Consider the following 23,233-nt stretch of genomic DNA (forward strand, 5'->3'; position numbering starts at 1 on the left):
TGGTTGAGTCACCAGCCAGGGGTGGTGGAGTTCTCAAGAGTGACTGGTAAGCACTTGATATGTGCCATTGTGGCCCTGGCAGCTGTAAGAAATGTGATACAGCCCTTTGGTAATACCTCAGTATGTTTCCATTTGAAGCATTTTTGTGCTAAATAAAAGTTGGTAAGGGAGGTAAAGAGGTCTGAGTCATCTTCTTAACACTTTGCTTTTGTCTGGACAAGTTTACATTTGGAGAGAGGCAGCCCTCAACCCACCACATCTGCTGGCCTATGTTTTAGCTTGTATTATATGTCGACACTGTAAAGAGAATGGAAATGATTGTGAATTCAAAGATGTACCAAAGGCTGATGCTTTAAGGATGTTTCTGTTATTTTGATCCAGGTTCTTGTACTGTACACAAGCTAACAAGCTAACATGCAGTAAGATATGTTATTCTGGACTTAGGAAGATCACTGAGGATACTGATCTGTGTACCGATCTGTGTAAGTCCATTATTCAGTATCTTTTTAGCTCTGTTTTTGGTCTCTTCGGATACATAACATCTTACAATTTAGAGCAAATCCAAGCCTGGTGAAGTGATGACCATACTGTCAGTTACATAGTTTTATGTTTATGCTTTGCTATAATGCCAGCCCCTGTCATGTAGCTCATGAATACTAAGAGTTTTAAAAGCTACTTGTATGTTATGCTGTGTTGATAAAGAACCGTCTGTCTGCATTCCTTACCACTGCTGTTGTGCGTCAGTCTTCTTCTGAAGTCTTTGAATTCCTGCATCCACAGACCAAATGCCTGATACCATGAAATGTGTGAGATTTCTGTATTTCCTTCTGATGAGGGAAGGGACTCACTGGCCAACACTTCTTTGTCCATTGCCAATATATAATATCAGATACTGTTACACCATTACCCAATATTGTGTGATTGTGCCCAATTGTGCCCAATCACTGTGAGCATCAAAAGAGGAGATTGTAATCCCTGACAGGCAGAACGCAGACATGAAAATATTCAGTGGTCTGCTGCTCAAGAGCCTAACACAATTTGAAGAGCTCTCTAAGAATGACATTCAGAGGTGGGACTAAGTGTGCTCAACAGTCATATACCTACACGTGCAGTGTGTCGCCTGTTTTTTCATCATGCTAGTGACATGAAGTCAGCCCACCACTTCGGTCCAAAGTATCTCGGTAACTATTTGATGGATGGCCCTAAAGTTTGCTACAGACAATCATGTTCCCCTAAAAATCAATTGCAGTAACTTGAGCCCTTAACTTTTACTCCTGCACCATCAACACGTCAAAATTTCAGTTTGCCCAGTAGTTTGGTTTATGACCAAATACCTGCAAAACTACTGACTTTCCCATCAGCCTCAGCTGTACTTTGTATTTAATGCTAATTAGTAAATAATACCATGGTAGCATGTTGATCTAAGATGGTGAACATGGTAAACATTACACCTGTTAAACATCAACATGTTAGCACACTGACATTAACATGTTCCTTGAGGCACACAGAAGTACAGAGCTGTAAGTATGGCTAGTATGTTCATGATTTCACAGTTGTTCTCCAGCTCAAGTGAAAAGTGTTCAAATGTCCAGGAAAAACTGGACTGTCAGTTCTTTAAATACAAAAGCTTCTTAAAAACTAGAATCAGAATGTGTAGAGTCTGTTCTAACCTTCAGAAATGCCCTTCAATTGAACTTGTATAATATAATAAAGGAGCTAACATGTTAGTAGGAGACGTAAGCGGTACTCATACTGTTTGGTGTCACATTTGTGTTTACAGCCTGTGCTAAAATATGATCATCACTATCAACAATGAAAGGCACACTGGGGAAGAACCACACCTAAAGGCGTCAGAGGCTTCAAAGCACTGGTGTAAGTGTCCTGGATGGAAAATAAACCTGTGCCAAGATTTTAGACAAGGAGGACGAAGAGGAAACATGGACGTCACTTGTGTCAGTTAGATTTAAATATGATCCTTATGGTGTATGATGCACGAATATTTAATTCATCACTTGTCACCCAAGGCCACTTGGTGTTAGTTGTACAAGAGGTTATTTTCTTCCATTCCTACAAAGTTTATATCTTTACTAAATCGGAGCATGTGATGTTTTTGTTGTCTGTTTCATTTGGAAGGGAAGAGGAGGAAGAGGAGGATTATACATCAGCTGGGAGGATGACGCAGAACAAAATGCCACACACAGGAAAGGAAGCAATCCTTCATAGAACAGCTGAGTATGTTCTAACTTTCTTGGAAAAACAAACTATGTGTTGGTCAGATTCTGATTTTGCTGTCTGAAACATAAACTCTTCTCTCTCTCTCTCTCTCTCTCTCACACACACACACACACACACACACACACACACACACACACACACACACATAGCCCTACTCACTCACTGGGGACATGGGTCAGGATCTCAGTAATTTCTGACTGATAGTTTGGAGAGTAAAAACAAAATGGCAAATAAGAATCAATAAGTATTCCTCAGTATTCTGTGCCATTAAAATGCATACTAATAATCAGTTTATACTGAATTCAAATCAGATGGATGTAATCTAATTCAGAAATATATAATACATTACATTGTAGGATACAAAATACATTGTAGGACACTCTAAATGTATAATTCATGTATTATGAAATAATCTCATTATGATCTTCAAGGTTAAAACACTAAACAGGCTTGTTTTTAATATAAAAAATGTTTTTACTAAAATGGAAATATCAGTAATGTGATTTATTTATGCATCTTACCTTCCTCTGGAACACATGAGTAAGAGATAGAAATCTGCAGTTCCCATGATCTCACATATGAACCGCTGTCATCTTATCAGTGTTAGAGATCAGTATAGGGGAAGCTCATGTGATCCTTACAACATTTTTGACATTTTGGACTTTCAACAATTTCTCTGTGCTTGTGTTTTTGTATTTAAAGAAACCTTGAAACCAACCTGTCAGAAAACAGGAGAGAACATTTGGACTTTAAGCTGAAGCCTTCACTTAAAACAGCTTTTAAAAAAAATGTTTACTGGCTAAGCTAACTGCTGGCTGTAGCTTTGTACCATACAGATGTGGGCGAATAAACTCTCTGCAAGAAAGCATTCCCCAAAGAGTGAATTGTTTCTTTAAAAATGTAAGACATGGGTCACACACAATTTACTTGAATGCATCATCAACCAGTAATGTAAAAAACAATAAAGCAAGTCTGAGCGAATCCCACCTGACACAGATTTGAGTGGATTATTGCAAAAATGGATTGCAACATACAAAGAAGTATGTAAAAGATGTGCAATCAGAATTCATGTCATCATGAAGCAGTTTGATGTGATTGTGAGATCATGGAGAACTGCTCTATTGGAAAAAGCTTGGAAGAAGAAGCCAACTAATCTACAGTGTAGGCCTTATTCTCTAAAAAGTGGGGTTTGCACAACTATATATAAAAATTAAAGATTCTTTATTAGTTTGAAGTGTAAAATACACACACAAACAACGAGATGATGAAATTAAGCCTCCAAGGGCCAAACTTCAGAAATTCATAACTAAAAGAGTGTTCAGAGGAGAGCAGGAGGATTTTCTATGGTCCCATGAATTTCATCGAAGTGCTTTTCTTTCGAGAAAATCCATTACATGACACCCACCCCAGACACACACCTCCTCTCACTCCTCAACGCCTCAGCTGAAAGTCGCCTCCCACTATAAAGCAGAGTGAGTTTCAGCCAGTCAGTCCACTGTCAGTGAGGGCAGCTCGCGGCGGGTTTCGGTGGAGTCACAGCACCTTACAGCTCAGAGAGGAGACAAGTCAGAACAGCTCAGCTCCCGTCTGTGTTCGCTTTCACACAAACCGCCGCACGGGAACAGCTCATCACATTTGTATGCAGGTATAAAATGTAGCGAGTACTCTGCGGTGAAATTCGTCTGTCTAATTGTAATACAGGCGCGTTAATGTAGTTCCGAACGAGAGAATTAAAAACAAGATTTTTTATTATACCAAGATGCAGCCTTAGTTCGTCTTCTCGCGAGGTGGAAGTTGAATTTCAGTCCAACAGTTCCTGTCGAGATGGAGAGCAGCAGTCCTTAGCCGAGCAGACGAGATGGGGAAATGGGAGTTAACAATGGTGAGTCTGATATGATCCAAGATCTATAACTGCACCTGGGTTTGCTGTGTCATTTATTTCCACACAGACAAACATGGTGATTCTCTCTGTAATGTAACCGCTGCAAAGAAATGGTGATTTTACTCTAACATGTGAAAAGTTTTATTTGGTTGACTCCTGTATTTCACTGTGCACATATAAATGTCCTTTAATCATCCGTAAACTAAATCTGTCCCACAGCAAATCTATGGAAGTCTGCAGTCCACATACTGTTTGAATTGAAGCTGTAAAAAGTCTAGCACCAGTTTGTGCCTCTCATGTATTACCATTACATTCAAGTCACAGAGCTAAGCGTCTTATTTTCTGGAAAATGAATACCAGGCCATCTGTGAAGAACGCAAAGGGTCAATACCATGCTGGTCTGAAGGTTTCAGGATCCTTTACCCCGCTGTGGCACACAAAGCTCAAGCAAGACATTGATGTGCTTTTTTGTATGAAAATATCAATATTATACCAATATCACTGATAATGAAAGTTTAAATTGTACAGAAAATGAGAGACACCACTTGAGAGAGGGGTTAAAGTTTGTTTGTTTGGACTGCAGACATTAGAAGAGCCCTCCAGGGTTCTGGAAGTTCCTTCACAACAAAAGGTAAAAGTTGTTAAATGTCCTTTTTCACAGATGGATTAGATTTATTTGTCAGAAATGGATGCTGTCATGTTAATACACAAGAGCCACAAGCTGATGAAGCAAAACTTCAAGACTATGACTTTGTTTATTTTCCTTTGTTTGAGTTATTGTCATTGAGGACAGATGAGCCCTGAGCATTTCAGTCATATTTAATGCTGCCTCTGTGGCTAGTAGACAATCCAATAACAACAAATTTTTTCTGATCTACATTTTGCTGTCAGTAGTGCTCAGTACCACAGTACATTGCTGATACAGAGTGGGACACAAGCCACAGTTTCCCATCTGTGTAGCTGACAAACAATTCTAGTTTCTATGAGGGACAATGGGGTTTGTGTGATACTGGGTAACTCTTGCAGACACAGACGTGAACCATACAACATACATGAATAAATTTAAATAACCATTTACATAAGAGGGTGCAACTCATCTCATGTGGATAATTGAGTGTCGTGAGCACCCACAGTTCCTTTCATCTCCTCTGTAGTATGCAGTCAGTAATGCTTGCTGTGTGCCCATATTGTCCAGGCATGATTTTGATACATAACTACCTTCAAAAAACATATTTTTAAGATACAGGAGCATATACAAAACGACACACTTTATCTTCCATGCTGAATAGAGCTTGGAGGAAGATATTAAATATCTACTTGTTTTCGTTTCAGGGGAATTCTATCGATTTGTGAATCATTTGCATATAAACCAGATGGATTAAACATCAGTCATGCAAGAGCTGTTACTGATGCCTGGGGTTATTATGTAACACGTTAGGCAGTTTGAGGGCAATTGAAGGGCAATTGAAGTTTAGCTATTCACCACGAGGAGTTCTACTCAACCAGTGAAAGCAGTTGTATAATGTTTCCAGTTGGTCGAGATGCATGGGCTTGGAGAAAAAAATTATTCGCCAACTGGAGTGTGGAGTTTGAAAGATGAGGGCTTTTATCAGGCAAGGGAAGTGCAGTAAGATATCAAATCACAGGAGAGTTCCTCTAATGGAGGGTAAAAGGCTTGAATTCTGTAGATGAAACAAGCGATGATATTAATTCATTTCTCATTAAAATACAGGCCACATATTGCTTAGTGGTTCTTTTCGACCACCCTTGTTCAATTGTGTGACACAGCTGCAGTGTCATTATGCTACTATGATAATCTTGAAACTGAAGAAGGTGCTCAGTATTCACATTTGATAAACCCTTGCATCAAGTGCTATTGAGCTTTCTGGAGGAGCTATAGCTAAAACACTGATTGATAGCTCTCACTGAGATCAAACAAGGTCTGACCGCCTGTCTGAATATGTAATGGAACCAGTATGTTTGAATAAAATCCTGGCACTTGATGCTGAGCTAGCCTACAGTCCTCCAAGGCTCTTTTCATTGGTTACTGGGGGATGAGTGATGGTGAAGGAAACTGGAACCTCCCTGACATTTTGCATTTGTTCTGGTATTTTGCTTTGATGCACTAACCTTTTGATAATCCGTATTTGTCCATAAACATTCACATGTACTTATAAAATTCTTGGAAGTTTCAGCTTATTGTGTTGCAGGGAAATTGTGAAAATCAAAACTGAGCACAGGCTAAAACCAGCATGTGAAATGGATGAACATCTGATAATTATTATTATTAGACACTAACCTGTTTGTGCAGTTAATGTAGGCCTGAAATGATGGTTATGAGTATAAGCAAACGTTACGTAGTTTTTTTGTTCATGTGGGATCAGTGTTCACACAGTGTTGTCACTGTGTGTTGTGTGTGTGTGTGGGTTCAGTAGGCAGTTTATGGAGGTCCATGGAGGCTTGCTGCTATTTTTACCTCCAAATGGCTCCACCATTGACCAGTAACACAACTAGATTTGTGTATCTGACCTGTACTTATATATTTTCAAGCCACACATATTTACAAATGCACTGGATGGCAGCCGCTCTCCCAGTGTGTGTTGATATAAAACTCAAGCATTATTTTCCATCTCTACCATCACCAGAACCCAGTGCAGGAGTGGGGCGAGGAGTTTGAGGACGGCGCAGTTTATGGGGTCACTCTGCGCCGGGAGCCTGTCCCTTCTGCCCAGAACACCAGTGAGACAAATCCATGCTGCGCCTTTGTCCAGTACCGTACCTGCAAGGTGCGGCGTCTGAAGGCCGCTACCCTGGACCTGCTGGTGAATCATCTCCTTGACCCCAGCTGTCAGGAGCAGGATTATGGCAGGATCTTCCTCTCCACATACAGAACATTCACCAGTACCACAAAGCTTATAGAGCTGCTCTTCCAGAGGTACTTTTATTGTAGCATTGTATGTCTGGTTTTGTATGTTTTTTTTTTTCCTAAAGGAATAGTTTGTCATTTTGGAAAATACATCTATATATCCAAAATCCAAAATGATTCTGGGAAAACAACTGGGCTGTTGTACATGCGAAAGTCACCATGTTGTGTCATGGTCTTTTTGTACATTATTTCCCTGACAAAGCAAGCCTCTCCTACCAGCTTTGATGTAATAATAAGTACCTAGCAGGTGCTCATTATTGAGAGGGTTTCAACAACAACAATTGTGCAGAGAGTGGTTTTAGGCTGTGGCTTGCATGACTTAAAGTCAGGGTTGGAATAGCTGCAGGGCAGGGACAAATAATAATTACAAAGAGTACACAAAAATAGTCTGAAGGGTACCGCCAAGTGCAATGTGTTTTTTGTTCTGTCTGTTCTGAATGTTTCTGACCATGTTTTCATTCTTACAGAGACAGTGCTGCCTCAGATCTGGACAACAGTGAATGCTACAGGAGGTAGGTAGAATTGTATATGAACTTTAGGTAACAATTTTTTTTTTGGAAAAAGTTCAGTTTCTGCTGTACCACTCTGGTTTAAAGTGTTGTTCAAATAGTTAAAATGTAATGACTCTGTCCACTGCCTCCCCAGCCCTCTGCTGACCTTTATCCAGACATGGTTGGATGAGTACAGTGAGGACTTCAGGGATCCTCCCCAGCACCTGGCACTCAGGCTGCTGTTGGACCACCTGAGGATCAGCTCTGCAGTGTACGACAATATGCGTAGCCAACCCAACTTCTGCTCGCTGGCTGGGCAAGCTGAGGCGCTGCTTCAGAGGTTCCAGAAAGAAGGTAATCCTTCAGCTCATAACATGACCAAAAGTGATAAGGCACATGTCCATGTGCCATACCTTCATCATAGCTGCTATCAATATGAAAATCCTCCTGCAAAAAACCATGCTCACATTTTCCTGTTCTGTGTGTTTCTGCAGAAGCTGAGATAAATGCCAGAACTACCCTGGCAGATCTAGAACAAGAGGAGGAGGGATCTGGTGATGAGGATTCAGGATGTGAAAACTCTGTGGATCAAGGTGGTATCATGGATTTCTCCACTGCGGCCATTGCTGAACAGCTCACCCGAATGGATTCTGTACGTGAGAGGTTATATTTAAAGTTCCACATTCATACATACACTGGTTTTACATTGATGGTGAAAGGCTGATGATTGGTTGTCATGGTGTTTCAGGCTCTGTTTGTCAAAGTGGTGCCTTACCAGTGTCTGGGCTGTGTGTGGTCTCAAAGAGACAAGAAGGAAAACATGTCTCCCACCATCCGAGCCACTATTGCGCAGTTCAATGCCATCACCAACCAGGTCATCGTGTCCCTGCTCTGCCAGCCTGCAGACCCCACCTCCAGTCCCACTTCTTCCCGCCAGCCTCCCACTACTCCAGCGCAAAGGGCCCGCATCATAGAGAAGTGGATCAGAGTAGCACAGGTCAGTCAAAAAGCCACAGTGTCTGAATATGAGGCTGACCTCAGGTTTCAGTCAGATCCAAGACTTTAGCCTTTTTAAGGAGAGCAACGATCAACAACAATTATCAAAACAGGGTTACCGGAATATTTGATTTGAAATTAAGTAAATGTATTGAATGCCAAATGTTTCTTTGCAGGACTGTCGTTGGTTGAAGAACTTCTCCTCTCTAAAGGCGATCCTGTCAGCCCTGCATTCGAATGCAGTTTACAGGCTGAGAAAGACCTGGGCTGCTGTTAGCAGGTATGGTTACGTTTTAGTCATTTCTAAGGTCACAGTTTTTGACTATCCCTATGGCTGCATTTATATTGTGTTCTATATAATTGTTCTTTAATGAGGGCATTAAACCTCATCCAGTGCAATTCAGTGTCACTGACAGAGCAAGTCAGCAAATGTCTCGCTTTTGTGTGACCCATATTCTGTGTCAGGTCATGAACATTGTAGTGAGCCATTACAATGTCAAGGACAGGTGAAGCATAACAAGAAGTGAAATGTATTTGTGTTAAATTTTAACACCAGTTATTGTGAATAGTAGTTAATCATTAAAGTATCTGAGATTGGATTAAATACTGAATCTGTATATTTACTACAAATGGTTTCTGTTCTTTTTGCAGAGATAGCATGACCACGTTTGATAACCTCTGTGAGACCTTCCCTGATGAGAACTGTGTTCTAACCAACAGAGAGCTCCTGGGGGAGGTGAGAGGAAAACTGCTTGTTGACCTGTACTGTCTTCACTGTTTAAAATAGTTATTTGTATTACACATCTGAAAATTTAACATTTATGTTATTTATTTAGAATTTTCATCATCACCTCTTAAACTTGCAAATGTCTATCTGATATACATTACTAAGTTAGCCAAGCTATTAAGTCATAGCAACAGTTCATTCACAACTGTAGTAATGTTAACTAGCAAGCTAATGTTAGTTAGCGATACAGTACAATAATTTCACATTTATAGCAGACACTCTTTAACATAATTGTGGAGTCCCTCTGTAAATTATGCTGTTTAGCTACGAAGCTACTTAACTACTTGGTTATGGCAACAGTTCATACACAGCAGTAATCTTGTTTAGCAAGTTACTGTCCGCAGGTATAAACACCTAGTAATAGGTGGAGGTGGAGATGCCAATCATAGTTGAGATAAATATTTAATTACTGTGTACACATGATAAAAGTGACTGGAAAGATTCCTATAAATTTCCACATGAAATGCTAAGGTTCATGTTTGACACATCCATGCATGTAAAAGTTAATGTTTACCGATGCAAGTAAGTCAAGCCACTGCTTCTGCTACATTCTTTCATTACCAGCAAAGTCCTTCACTGATCTGACCTGAAGACTAATTCAATTACTAAGTACAACCAGCATTGGGGATTTAGCATGGGGCTTTAAGTTGAATATATATACTGGGTCTTAATGTCCAAACTTACTTGACCATAGAAAGAACAGAGGATGAACTGCAGAGACCATAGTACAAAGAATGTTAAAAAACATGTTTGGAAATGATTGTCTTCCTGTACCTTGCATTTTCTCTTTTTAATTATTGAAAAGATGATTTTTTTCAGTTAATATTTACAGTGTGTTAATGGAAAACTAGAGGCCTCAGAGCACATTGTGTTCCTTGTTTTCTTTTATGTAGTCTCCTTTAGGCGAGTGCGTCAGAGGTGTCTTGTGTCTAGTTACAGTGAAAGGACTCTAAAGTCAATAGTTCATCAGTACTTCCTGTACACAACAACCAAACAACTTACACAACAATTTGTTGCTTCGCAAAAAAAGTTCAAAGAGATTCTTCACTAGGAAATAATTTTAATCTTGTGTCCTCCTCCTCTTCACTTTTCATCTCAGTTGTATTCAGGCACTGCCTCTTATGAAGGAAGCGATTATCTATGTAAACAAATCAGTCATACATATACTTAAGCTTATTTGCTATTTCCTAAGACCGATATTACATACAAAGACTTAAGAGGCTTGGATGTGGCCTCCCTCTCTGTCACAGGATAACTATTGAATTGTTCCAAGTTAATGTGTAATAAAACCTTTTCTTGTTTTGAAGAATTTGCTTCAAAAGTCACTTTACAGTTTGCTCACATGCTTCATCCAAAGCCACCTTGTACATGCTTATGTGTATGTGCATGACTGACGACAGACGTGCACACATGCATGCAGATGTAAGAAATTAATTGGGTCAGGTTTTTTTAATCACTTATTTCTGATAATGGGCCAATGTATGTGCCTATAACCTCCAACTGAATATAGCTCTGTCTGACCCTCTTTGACAGGATGGAGGCCAAGCGTCTGTGGATAACATTTCTCCAAAGATATCCAAGCGGTGTCCGATCCCCAGACAGATGGTAAGCCAAACCTCCAGATGAGAAAAGCGTTGATGTTTTGAAGACATGACATGAAGCTCAATGCTATATATCATTGGAGTCCAGTTCAACCGAAACACCAAGCAGCAAACTTTTCCTGCCACATTAAACATGCTATTTTACAGTATTGATGTTGCAAAATGTGATCCTTTTTATCAAGTGCTATTATCTTGGAGTTGTTTTACCTGAGGCAGGGTTTAGTTTCAGCTTTTTAAAACGACACATCCCTGTCATACAACTCTAAAAGCCACAAGAGAGCAGATTTCCCTTAGTGTGGGTGGAGTATCTCTGGCATGGCAAAGACCCAAACCTATCTTTAGCCTTGCTCTGTGTTGAACAAGTTTCAAATGGCCTCAGAACACCAGGATTATAGGACAGTAATAATAGACTAGACTGGGGTCTCTTATGAGTCATATGCACATTCTCCTGGGCTGTAACATGAACCCACAGTGCTGCTAACTGGGACTTGCCCTGAGTGAATGTTGTCCAATCTCAACCCATTTAGTACAGTTAAAAAAGAAGCTAATGCTAATGACTGGATTGGAAAGACACAAATGAATAGATACAGTGATGCTGTAAGCCTAATGTGCAGTGTGCATACATGTTTCTTTACAGAGCACCTCCAGTGGAGTGGTTCCTTACCTGGGTACTTATCTGACTGTCCTCACCATGCTTGACACTGCTCTGCCAGACACTGTGGAGGTACGCAATGTAGCCTGAGTAACAGCTCATAATATTTGGCTTTGAAAAATGGTTTAATGTTTGGCTGTCTGGCAGGCTGCTTAATGTAGACACATATAAATACTCAGCCTTTTGAAATAATCCTCATAGAAACACAGAATCTATAAACAAAATGTGGTCACAACGTACAGGAATGAAATGTATTTCTTATATTGAGATCAATATAATCAACTAAATTACAATTTAATACAAATTTAACACACTTAACTATGTCATTTAAAGGAAGCTTTATCTCACTAAATTACATGAATTCCATATAATTCTATATTCCATATTAATAGTTTTTTTTTATCTGTTACAGTCTCATTTAGTTATGAGGAATAAAAAAATTAAAAAATGACAAAGATGTAAGGTCATCAAGTATTTTTTAATTAGGTAATATACTATATTGCAAACTGTGAAATAGTGGATGTTAGATTAAAGTGTATTTGTGTTCATTTTTTGATTCAATTAATCATTGATCAGTGCAATAAATAAATGCTGTTCAATATGCTCTTTTGACAGGGTGGGCTCATAAATCTTGAGAAGAGGAGGAGGGTAAGTTCCACTTTGTGTCATCTTTTATGTATTTCCCCTTGTTCTTTTTTTTCACAGTAGTCAAAAACACAGTACACAGGTGTCCGCATAGCATTCTGTCAGCCCTGCATACTTGTGTTGTTGGTATGTGCAGTGTATTTGCATTGTTAAAGTAAACAGAGCAGGTTGGACATTTTCTGACACTAGCTACACACAAGCTATAAATCCTTGGTTGTGCTTTTAAATATTTATAGGTATCTTCAAGGAACGCTTTATTGCAGCCTTGTAACCAGTCAAAGTATCATTTTGTATCACCTTGTATCACCTGTTGCTCCAGACAGTTTATGCAACCAAGCAGATGACAGGAAGCAGGACACCTTGCAGTCTCTCTCACTCTGTTTATCGACATTTCTCTCCCTCTGCAGGAGTTTGAAGTTCTGTCACAGATCCGTACGCTGCAGGCGTCCTGTTCCCAGTACAACCTGCCCCATCACTCCAGAATTGCTGCCTGGCTACAGAGATACACGCTGCTCACTGACCAGGAGAGGTGAGATGAAAAAAGTGTTTCTGTTTCCCAGGAGAGGAAAGCCCAATAAAAATTACTTAGTTACATAATCTGGTATTTACATAGTCAAAATGCCCCGTCCCACTAATATGTGGCATCTGGTCAATTAATCAGTTCTTGTTATCAGTTGAGGCCTGGGTGTAATGCTGTCACAAATGGAACTTGTCATAAAGAAACCACTGGTTTGACATTTATAATGCAAAACTTTATGACATATTCATGTGACTAAACTCTGGTTGTGATGCAGCTTATGGTGTGAGCAGTTCATAAAGTCTTTGCTGAATGTTTTAAACACCAGATGCTGGGCAGTAACCAGTAACCAGGTAGCTCTTCACTTTTAAGTTAAAAAAATCTGTTTAATATTGACCCACTTTTTGTTGGGTGAAATAAAATGTACACAAAAGCATCACACTAAATTTGAAGAAAAAAAATGGAAAAATGAGTAGCTAGATACTGTTGACCAGTTTATACTAACATAGCAATTGCTGTTGCAAAAAGAAAAGTGTGTCTTATTTCTTTTAGCACATCTATAGTGACAAATCAGTAACGCGTGCAACATCTGATGCATGAAAATCTGCCCCTGTGGATTTTCATTGTTCTTATATGTCATGTTGTGTTATAGCTATGAACTGTCGAGACAGCTGGAGCCTCCAGTGGACCTGTGTTCACCAACTCTGTGGAGCCACCGCACACTCACAAAGAAACTCTCCAGGTGACTATCATCCTCTGGTCTGATTTGAATATTCAAACAAACACAGAACAGTACATTTTACTATACACACAGAGCTGCACACAACACTTTAACACTGAGGGCACTGTTGGTAGAAGTAGTATTTGCTGCCCCACACTTGCTACATTGCCACAACAGGAAAGGAATGAAATGTTCGGAGTACAATTTGTTGTATGCAGCGATCCACATTAAAGGAAAATAAATTCTGTGATAATACAGAAATATATAACATAGAATGAGTTTTGTCTGTCTTCTTTGATACAAGGTTAAGTTAAATCTCTGTCCTCAGTCTCCTGACAGCGAGTGATGGATCTAAAAAACTTCCTGCTGACCAGATCAGTGTTTCCTCTTCTGGATCCAGTGGATCTGAGATGGAGGATCTCTCCTCCCCAAACTCAGCCTGTTCCATCAGACTGCAGGTAAATAGCTGTTTGTGTGTGTGTGTGTGTTTATATCCATTTATCTGCCTCACTGGCTCATAGCCTTGTTTTCTGTCCATCCTTTGTCCTTTATGGTGCTAACAGTGGTGTCTTTGTTGAAAGCTTTTGTCATGCTGTGCCTTCATCCAGCGGGTCTCTGTGTTCAGCACAACATCTACTATTTACACTTGACAAACAATCGTCGTGTTTTAAGTAGCCACACAAACCCTGAAGCATTTCTAATGAGAAGTAAAATACACTGAATGGCTTTCAAAAGTAGGAAACTTACATAATCTCCCCTCACAAAAGATCCTCTTTAAAGGCTTATCAAAACTAGCTTGAGCTCTCAACAAGTGGAATTTCAATTGAGCAGGTCCTTAGTTGAACTGGAGCAGGCTTTGTTTAATGGTGCTCAGTTCTCACTGCTGCACTGTGACTCAATAGCTGAGTTGTTCCCTGTAGAAAAATCAATTTCAATAACACTACAAATGCTATAACCATATTCCCTGTGGCACTGATCAATATTCTTTCTTGTCTCTATCTCCCTGTCATCTTCTCCACAGTCCTTTCACAGCTCGTGCAACAATGTGTCTGAGGCCTTCTCCTCCTTGTCCTCCTCTTCCTCATCCTCCCCCTGCTCCTCTGCGGCCTCGTCCCCAGACTCCCCCACTCCCTCTGTCTCGTCCTCTGACTGCCAAGCGGACATGTGCTCCCCGTCCTCGTCGTGCAGCGGTGCTCGGCCAAAGGCCTCCCACCACAAACGCTCCGTGTCCATGACCTCGCTGCCCGTGTATAACCGTCAGGTGGATGACTCCTGCATAGTCAGGGTGAGCGTAGACCTGGCCCAGAGCAACGGCAACATGTACAAAAGCATCCTGGTGAGTTTATCCATACTGATTTCAAAATATATGGTGTTATTTTTCATATGGGTTAGGGTTAGATATTAATAGATATTTAGAAAATATTGTACATTTGGATGAATGTAAATGTAAGGTAAAAGAATGATTTACTAAATTGTATATGTGTTAAGGTTAAGTGTTCTACTTAATTACACATTTGAGGTACTTGGAGTGTTTCCATTTCCATCTGCACCACAAAATTTCCGAGAGAAATATTGTATTTATTAAAATTATACATGACCTTATACAAATGTAGTGTATCATTATAGATTCAACTAACACAGCACTTCTTTTTCCTTGTCTTTCATAGTTAACCAGCCAGGACAAAACTGCTCAGGTGATTAAGAGGGCACTGGAAAAACATCACCTTGAGCACATGAACTGGCAGGAGTTCACCCTGACACAGGTCATCTCCCCGGAAAGAGGTCAGAACACAGTGACTTGGAAAATATGCAGTTATGAAAAGAATCCCTGAAATAGTGCTGACAACAGAAAACAGCCCTTTTAATGCTTGCTCTTGTTTTTCTGTTTTCAGAATTGCTCATACCGGACAAAGCAAATGTCTTCTATGCTATGTCCACGACGGCAAACTTTGACTTTGTTTTGCGGCAGTTCCCCAAAGGCCAGAGGAAACCACTGAGGGCCACATGCAGCCTCGGACGATACACAAAGTAGCACCTCTATTCGACAAATTCTCCACCTGGAATACAAGTGGTCAGGTGAAAATGTGACTGACAAGATGATGCAAAAGCACTTTACGAAGAAGAAAGCAGCAGAAACTGATGAAGCTTGAATAACACACGGATGGGACATGCTTTTATCTCCTAATGGAATAAACTGGGTAGGAGTCCTACGATTAAACCAAAGGAAAAAGGGTTAAAAAAAAAAAAAATGAACCCATTCCTTAACTTTTTCCCAGCAATGTGTTGGCAATAGATTTTCTCTCTGGGTCTGCAGCCAGATGTCACCTTCAGTAATTCTATGAGTATGAAGACGGACACAGAAACACGTGCCAATATCAGCGACCTACTTATACATGAACATTGAAAAATGACCGGCCATTTCCCAACACAACTGGGTGCCATTAATAACCTGTGTGTTAGAAAGGGAATGGAGGTCAGGTGCTGTGTGAAGGGAGCACAGCCAGTAATGAACTCCTGGGGCCCCGCAGCAGGTTGTCAGCTGCTTGAGATGAGATAGCTCAGTGTGCTAATGCATTGCTGTGCCTGTGCCATCTGAGGAGTGGGCGGGGACGTTCTCACCAGGGATCGCTGTGTTCCCTGAGAGTTTCAGCCCGGCTCCTCTGGTGTTGCTGTGATACTTATCATGTGTGGCCTGCAGCCTCGACAGGAAAGATGGCATTCCTGAACTGTGGTAACCATGGCAGCAGCAGATACTTAGATAGACGGGGGATGTAAATGGCTACTATATCTAGATGAGACAACAATAAGGGAGAATTGTTGTGTGTGCTTTTAGTGTTTGGTGCTAAGTAAGTTTGATTTTTAGGGTAATGTTTTGTATTAGTTTTCACTTTGGTTCCACTGTTGTTCACTTTAAATGCACCTTTATTTGATTGACACATTGTGATGACTCACTAGGTGGCTTTAACTTGTCCTCTGACTGGTTGGAAAATACTTTTAAAATGTATATTTTTTGCAACATGTTTAATTAGTGTGGTTATAATTTTAGAGATGTTTCATTTTCTGATGAATACAGAGAATATTTAAAATATTATTATTATTTTTTACTTAATTGTATTTAAGTTTGGTTCAGACTTGTGATGCCTGGATATAACTGGTGTTTAAATGGCTTGACTTAAAGCCTAATGAAGAGTTTAGATGTGATCATTTCACTGACATCAATTGACGTCAATGCTGCTAACATGGTGGATAATGATTATTGATGATAAATTCTTAAAGCTCTAGGGAGACTTTGCAAAGAGGAAGAGTTACATAATGAACAGAGACACTTTGTGAAATTACAAAAAGTTTTATCACTCAAGTCCTCTGGGAGTCAAGAGCCTTACTTCAGGGTGTACACAACTGTTGAGGACAGAAACCGGCGTCTCATTGACCTCCCTGACCCACATTCTCTACCATAAACAATAAACAGTGAAGGCTTTTCTGAAAGCTTACTTCTTCTGACACTGTGCACTATACCCTCTCTTAGCACCTTGAATAGATAGCATTTTTTTGGCTTATAAAAAACTGCTTTATGTTCACCTTTTAACAGAATGAAGATAATGTCACAGATATAAAACAAAAAGGAATAAACTGTTTTAAAAAAATCCAAGATTTCTGCATTTCCACCCTGTATTGACAACTTTCTAATAAACCGCTATTAAGCCTAATGTATCCATGAAGAAAGTATTTCCTTCATGAATTAAGATGTTTATGTTTCAAAGCTTAAAAAGTTTAAATACATGTCAGTCAATGTTATGTTTTTATTCTCCTTCCCCCTTTTACAATAAGTCATTGTCATGTGTACAGTGTTTAAGTTTAGTCATATACAGGCTTAAGATTTTTTCCTTCAAAATACAAGCCAACATAAAATGTAACAGAACTGAAAATAAGTGTTTTGGAAAATGTATTTGGTGCACTACTAGAGTAAGTATGTTCTTGTCTTTATTGAACACTACTATACTACTATACAATATTGTGAGCAATATGGAAAATGATGTGAATTCATTATACACTAAATGTAGGTTCTATGAATAAAATAAAAAAGTACAAAGAAATAACAATAAAAATAACATAAATTTATAATTGAAATACAGAGTGCAGGGTTTAAATACAGAAAGTTCAGAGTTTATATACAGATGTATTAATACATTAAAAAAAGGTATGTTTTTTATGACCCTCCTCAGCGTTTCTTTTAACAGCTGACCTAATGGCTTGTATTTGAAATTTGAATCTTATTTTATTATTGAACAACAGCTGTAAATAATTTTTGCTTTGAATTTCAACAAAAGTATTAATATAAAAAAAGATGATCCGATACCTCAGTAAATTCATACGAATGGGGATTAAAACCAACATTTTAACCTTATTGTCATATAGGGAATCAACTAAACCTTCCCTCAGGCCACATTTAAATAAGAAAAAAGTGATGAGTCTAATTTGAGAGTTAATTGCCTTACTAAACTTACTTACACTTGCACTTCCCAAGGATAACTCCAGGAAGTTCTTTTTCTTTCTTCCACTGATTTTTTTTTCCAGCAGCTTTATCAGGCAAGTCAACATATAGATAACATTTTGAAGACAAATAAGAAATAAGGCATAAACATTAAATTAAAAGAGAAAGGTAAGTTAAGGAATATTTAGAGTGTTTGGAGTACAATCTATATAATGCATCATTTAAAATTTAAAAACAATAAACATAGGTTTTGGTTTTTGTTAATTTACGTTAATGATGCAGTGTTCGGCAAGGATAAAAATTATATTTAATTGGATATACATATATATTTTAGGATTGTGTCTTGTTTTCCTGCCTTAATATGACGTCACTGACCTCTACAGGAAGTCGTGTGTGGTACATCACAACTTTGTTGCTGTTGGTCGTTTTCTTTTACGGTTTAAAACAGCTAAAACTGCAACAAAACCTGTTATTTTGCCATATTAAATTTTCCCTCATCGAATAAATGTTGCTGCAGTGTGTTGTCCTGGCCAGAAACGACCACGTCCTCGAGTCAACACGGAAGAGAAGACTACGTAGCCTACCAAAGGTAAGACAATCAAAGTCCACTCAACAAGCTAACCTGAGTTATAAGGAAGGGGCACCGACAGAAATTGTTCGCCTGCTGTTTACAAAACTCACCACAGTAAAAGTCGAATAAATGTTGCCACTGGAGGGCGCCACAGAGCTGTATGTTCATCCACTGGTGAGCTCATGTAAGAGTAGACTGTAAGGACATCGAGGCGCCACTAGGGTGCAGTAGCAACATGTCAGCAGTAACAGAGTCTGAACACATTTGGTGTGTTTGGCAGTGAGGTGCTGTTGTGGCTTTTAACAGTGCAGAGTATTTTGTGTGTAGATGTTTTGATAGTGAACGTTGAACATAGCGTTGTTACATAACTTGAAACCCTGGTGTCATCATTTGCTCCACCTCCTCATTCCATTAAACCTGATTGTTAAGTTGGCTTTGAATGGAAGTGATTTTATAACCCAGTCTCTTTGAAACAGAAAACATAATAATATCCACATGCAGCTGCTCAGTGGCTCAACTGATCAGAGGATCAGAGCAGTAGAGGATTTCTGTCAGGACAGACCTAAAAAGAGTCTGTCCTCTGTTGAGTGCTGCTGGCCCATCTACCCACTCAGTGCACTTGGCTGCAGTAGACGCACACTCAGCAGAGGGGTACGGGTTTGGATTCATTAGACGAGGACTTGCCTCGTATGTGAGTTGCAGGGGATGCATAGGTCAGCAGTTCTGGAGGAGAAACAGGACACTACCCCTCATCTTATACTCTCTCATGTATTATGTATACATGTGATGTCCGGCCGTGAGCTTGGCTGTGTGCGTGAGCTGCATGTTGCCACGGAAGTACACATTGTATCAATGCCACCCTTAGCCCCTGCCAGATCCAAAAAGCTATTTATCTGCCTTTAGAGTAGTGCTCGTCAGGCTGGAGGAGACATTCAAGGTCTTATCTGGATTTGTCCAGGAAATCGGTATAGAAGGTCTCTAATGAGGATTGATGAGACATGGAGTGTAGTTGTCAATAAAATCGATGGTCTTCACCTCTGTTGACCCAAGTGTGTTTGAGGAAGTCAGGGATGTTTCAGCTTATGGCTGCTTGTCAGGTGTGTAACTTGGTGGTGAAGTCAGAAGTCATTAGCACACAGTCTCAGGCCTGTGGAGCATTTTGTTTTCCACCTAAATGTAAGATTAGGAGCTTCATATGGCCATGTAATGCTCACATCAGTTTGCCTATTCTTGATCTAAAGCCTCAGTGTGTTGTAAAAGGCTTCTGCATTGCTTGCACAAGGCATGATGACATCAGATCCTGTGTATTGGGTAAGAAGGAAGTGTAGCATATGTGCATGGCAAATTTATTAGAGCTCATGAACCTCAGTTTTTACTTGTGTCAGGATGATGTTCAACATATAAAAGCAGAAGAACTGGTCTCATCTTTTGAAAACATCCCTGTTATTGTGTTTTGGTTGTTTTGTAACCAGAAATTGGAGGCACATGTGAGAATGTGGAACCTATGAAAATGTTTGGCAAGACTTTCCTCTGATCTCTGCTGACGACAGACAGCTGCCCCCTGCCTCACCTTCATGACTCTCCCCCTGTGGAGGAGAAAGGCATTCGGCTGTTTTTACAGCTCAGAGCCAGAGCAACAGAAGCATGTACCAGCAGCTTGTGTGTGTGTGTGATATTATTGGACGGGAGCTGAGGCCACATAGTTACTGCCAGTGTTTTCACCATTTACATAGATGATACACATGTGGCAGTGGCTGTAAAAGCTGTAACAAAGTCAGCTCAAAGCCCTGTGTGAATGTGCCGGCTCTGTACACTGATAAACACAACCTGGTTTCCCATTCTCAGAAGAGGAAGTGGTGGTGGTGGTGGGGGGGGGGGGTGTTGAGGAGAGCCCACATACTGACCCTATCACACACACACACACACACACACAGAAAAAAAATTCACACGGACACACTTTATAAATACACTGACTCACTATGAGAGACATTGTGTCTGTTTGTACTGATGCACCTCTCAATATTCTTGGCAGGGTTCAGATTGGTCGTTCCATATGTGCACATGCTTATATGCATATGCATGAGGGGCTAAATATGACTCAAGCACTTCAAATGCAGACATTTATGCGACTGCACGCACATTTAAACTCACATACAGATGTTGTGCTCCCACGTGAGTTATTCATGGCTCTCCACCCTCACCTCTGAAATGAGTGTGGGATGTTGATCAGGATTTTTAACCTTTTGCTCGCAGCGACTTGTGCTCAAACAAAGAAACAGACACAATTTCACACACACTTGTGGAGCTGGTACAGTTATATTGCTTTATTTTGAGAACATTTTAATAATATCATTTGTAAATTTACCTCACTATAAATATGATTCTCATACTTCTCTAAACCATGATCATTTTAGCTTCAAGCTATTGAATTTTTGTATTGGTGGGAAGCAGTGAAAGCTCTCTGCAAAGCACCAGCTGCATGTGTGCAAATTAAGATTGCTACATGTTGTTATGGGGATGATGTAGTTCTAGCAGAGACTTACCTGATCTTCAGAGGAGGTCATATATTGTACATTTTTGGTGTAGCACATGGCAACTGAAGACAAAGATAAAATTCAAATCATGCACTCATAGTGGGTTTGTGTGTCTTACTGATTCAGTTCTCTTCTGAGAGTTACAAATATTGAGCTTTAAATTTAGATGATCATCTTACCTTTAAAACAGCAGAGTCCCATCAGACTTGGTCGTTAGGGCTCTGGGAGCTATTCTAAATAAGGTTAAGCTTTATAAGGATCTTGGTTACAATACTTACAATCTTAGGCCTGTTCAGTTTTGGATCATACCATAGGATTCTGGGTTTGTCGTAGACAGGCAAAAAGTGATAAAGTGCCTGGTAAGAAGAAATATTAAGCAAACCAAATCTGAGAACATATTGTTTAAGCACACTTACATCCTGATCAATATGTCAAATCTGGCATCCTAAGCTTTGCTGTGGTAACTGGATGCTTCCATTCAGTCTCGGAGGACAGGAATGAAAATGAAGCCAGTGAAATGTAATTTATATTCTGTTCCCTCTTTTGTTATGATCTGTGAGTTCAGTTTTTCTTGAAAATGTCTGCTGGACCGGGCACCTTTAGGTGTATGACACTAGTGTATTCATCCATTCATAGACTACATACCACAGTATATTGCTGCTCTTGGGTAAAACCCACATTGGTCATTTTTGAGTTAGTGTGAAGACATATGGGCAAAAGAAGCTGGAGTCAATGAGATCCTGTCCTGTGGCGTGCCAGAGGAGTTCAGCTCAGGAGACTCTGTGGCGACCTGTTTGACTTCTCTTTGAGATACGTCTCTCATTTTGGCCAATCAGGAGAGACGCTTCCTACCATTATTTCCTCATTCAGTTAGAGGAGCACTTAATGTCTTTCCCTTACTTTCCTGGTTTGTGGTATTGTGTTGTAAAGTGTTTTGCAAGTGTTTTGTTGTGTGTATTGTGTGCTTGTCTATTTTTAGAAAGTAGGTATAGCTGCAGACTTCACCTTCATTCTTGTGTGTTCAAATGTATTTGTGTGTATGTGAATGGAGATGCGCAGCGTGTTAGCCTCCTCCAGTGTGAGTCATACGGTGACGTAAACAGCTTCAGTCACTCACACGCCTGGCCCAAGCACATGGCTCTCAGACAACACACTCCCTGCCTTCACGTGCTGTCCTTCCCCCTTCCTCTCCCACTCTTTCTTTGAGCCTTGCCTTTTTTTTCCATTTTACCAAGAACCCACCCATTTCCTCAACTCTGCCTGTTGCTTCATGGACAATGGCAACCATTATTTTTCCCTGATTTAAGTAGATGTCGATAACCTAGTTTCTCTTGGAAAAACAAGCTGAACAAGTGAGGGAGAATTTTTCTCTTTTAGATTTCACATAATTCATCTGCCCCTTTTTTAATCCTATTTTTCATTCATGCAGTTCTATTTTTTGCTGCTTTCAGTCCAGATGAAGTATAGTTTACCCTGTTGCGGGGGAATTTTTCATCGCTTCTGTTCCAACTCATGCTCAAGCAATGTAAACATGTCCCAACTGCTCATGCTGTAGCTGCTATTAATATGCAGCTGTCTTTACAGGAGTTGCTTAAGAGATGATGAAAGAGAGAGAGAAAAAAACATTCCCACGAATCCAAGTGGGTTTTTGGAAGCAGGAGGACTTCTTAGAAAGTGGGTGAGTGAGAATGGAAGTGGAGGTCAAATCAAATTTGGGGGGTCTCTCTCCCAGCTCACATACATGTCATTAGTAACTATTTTCTCAGTGTAAAATGCTAAATGTTCAACAGCTTACTGAGTTCCCAGGCTGTAACAAAGACTTCTCTGGTTTTGCTTTTCTAGTGTGTATTTGCTCATGGCTGAGGCTGAAGGTCACTGCAGTGGAGTGTTTGAACTAACAGCTGTATATGTTAACTGTCATCACCAGCATTATGAGAGGGTCTGAAAAACCTGGTGTTACAGGTTCAGTGACCCACATACTCTGAGTGAAATCCCAGCTTAACCCGTGTTTCTCACTTGCAGAAGCCCTGTAGAAATGCAGCCTATGGTCTGGTCTCTTCTCTGTCTGTCTCTCTTCAGACATGTCAGTCAAAGCAAGACACAACACTTCAACACACCATAACTTCGGGCCACAACATGAAACCCAGACAAAAGTTATTTTTTAAAATTATGGTTTAGTCATT

General features: G+C 40.0%; 1 protein-coding gene across 2 annotated transcripts; it reads left to right on the forward strand.

The window, feature by feature from the left end:
- The first annotated feature begins 3,713 nt into the window (after positions 1-3,713).
- On the forward strand, positions 3,714-17,160 carry LOC108898698 (ral guanine nucleotide dissociation stimulator-like 1). 2 transcript variants are annotated; one of them, XM_018698692.2, is made up of 18 exons: positions 3,719-3,880; positions 3,995-4,117; positions 6,763-7,052; positions 7,511-7,555; positions 7,689-7,888; positions 8,029-8,186; positions 8,283-8,531; positions 8,707-8,810; positions 9,182-9,266; positions 10,851-10,922; positions 11,556-11,642; positions 12,186-12,218; positions 12,623-12,744; positions 13,385-13,474; positions 13,782-13,911; positions 14,475-14,789; positions 15,121-15,235; positions 15,346-17,160. In XM_018698692.2, the coding sequence occupies exons 2-18, from the start codon at positions 4,094-4,096 to the stop codon at positions 15,483-15,485; spliced, it is 2,259 nt and encodes a 752-aa protein (XP_018554208.1). In that variant the 5' UTR covers positions 3,719-3,880; positions 3,995-4,093; the 3' UTR covers positions 15,486-17,160. The 2 variants fall into 2 exon arrangements, with proteins under 2 accessions (XP_018554207.1, XP_018554208.1); XM_018698691.2 differs by having other exon boundaries at positions 3,714-4,117.
- The last annotated feature ends 6,073 nt before the right edge of the window (positions 17,161-23,233 follow it).

Source organism: Lates calcarifer, linkage group LG11, assembly GCF_001640805.2.
Source record: "Lates calcarifer isolate ASB-BC8 linkage group LG11, TLL_Latcal_v3, whole genome shotgun sequence".
NCBI classification, from domain to species: Eukaryota; Metazoa; Chordata; class Actinopteri; family Centropomidae; genus Lates; species Lates calcarifer.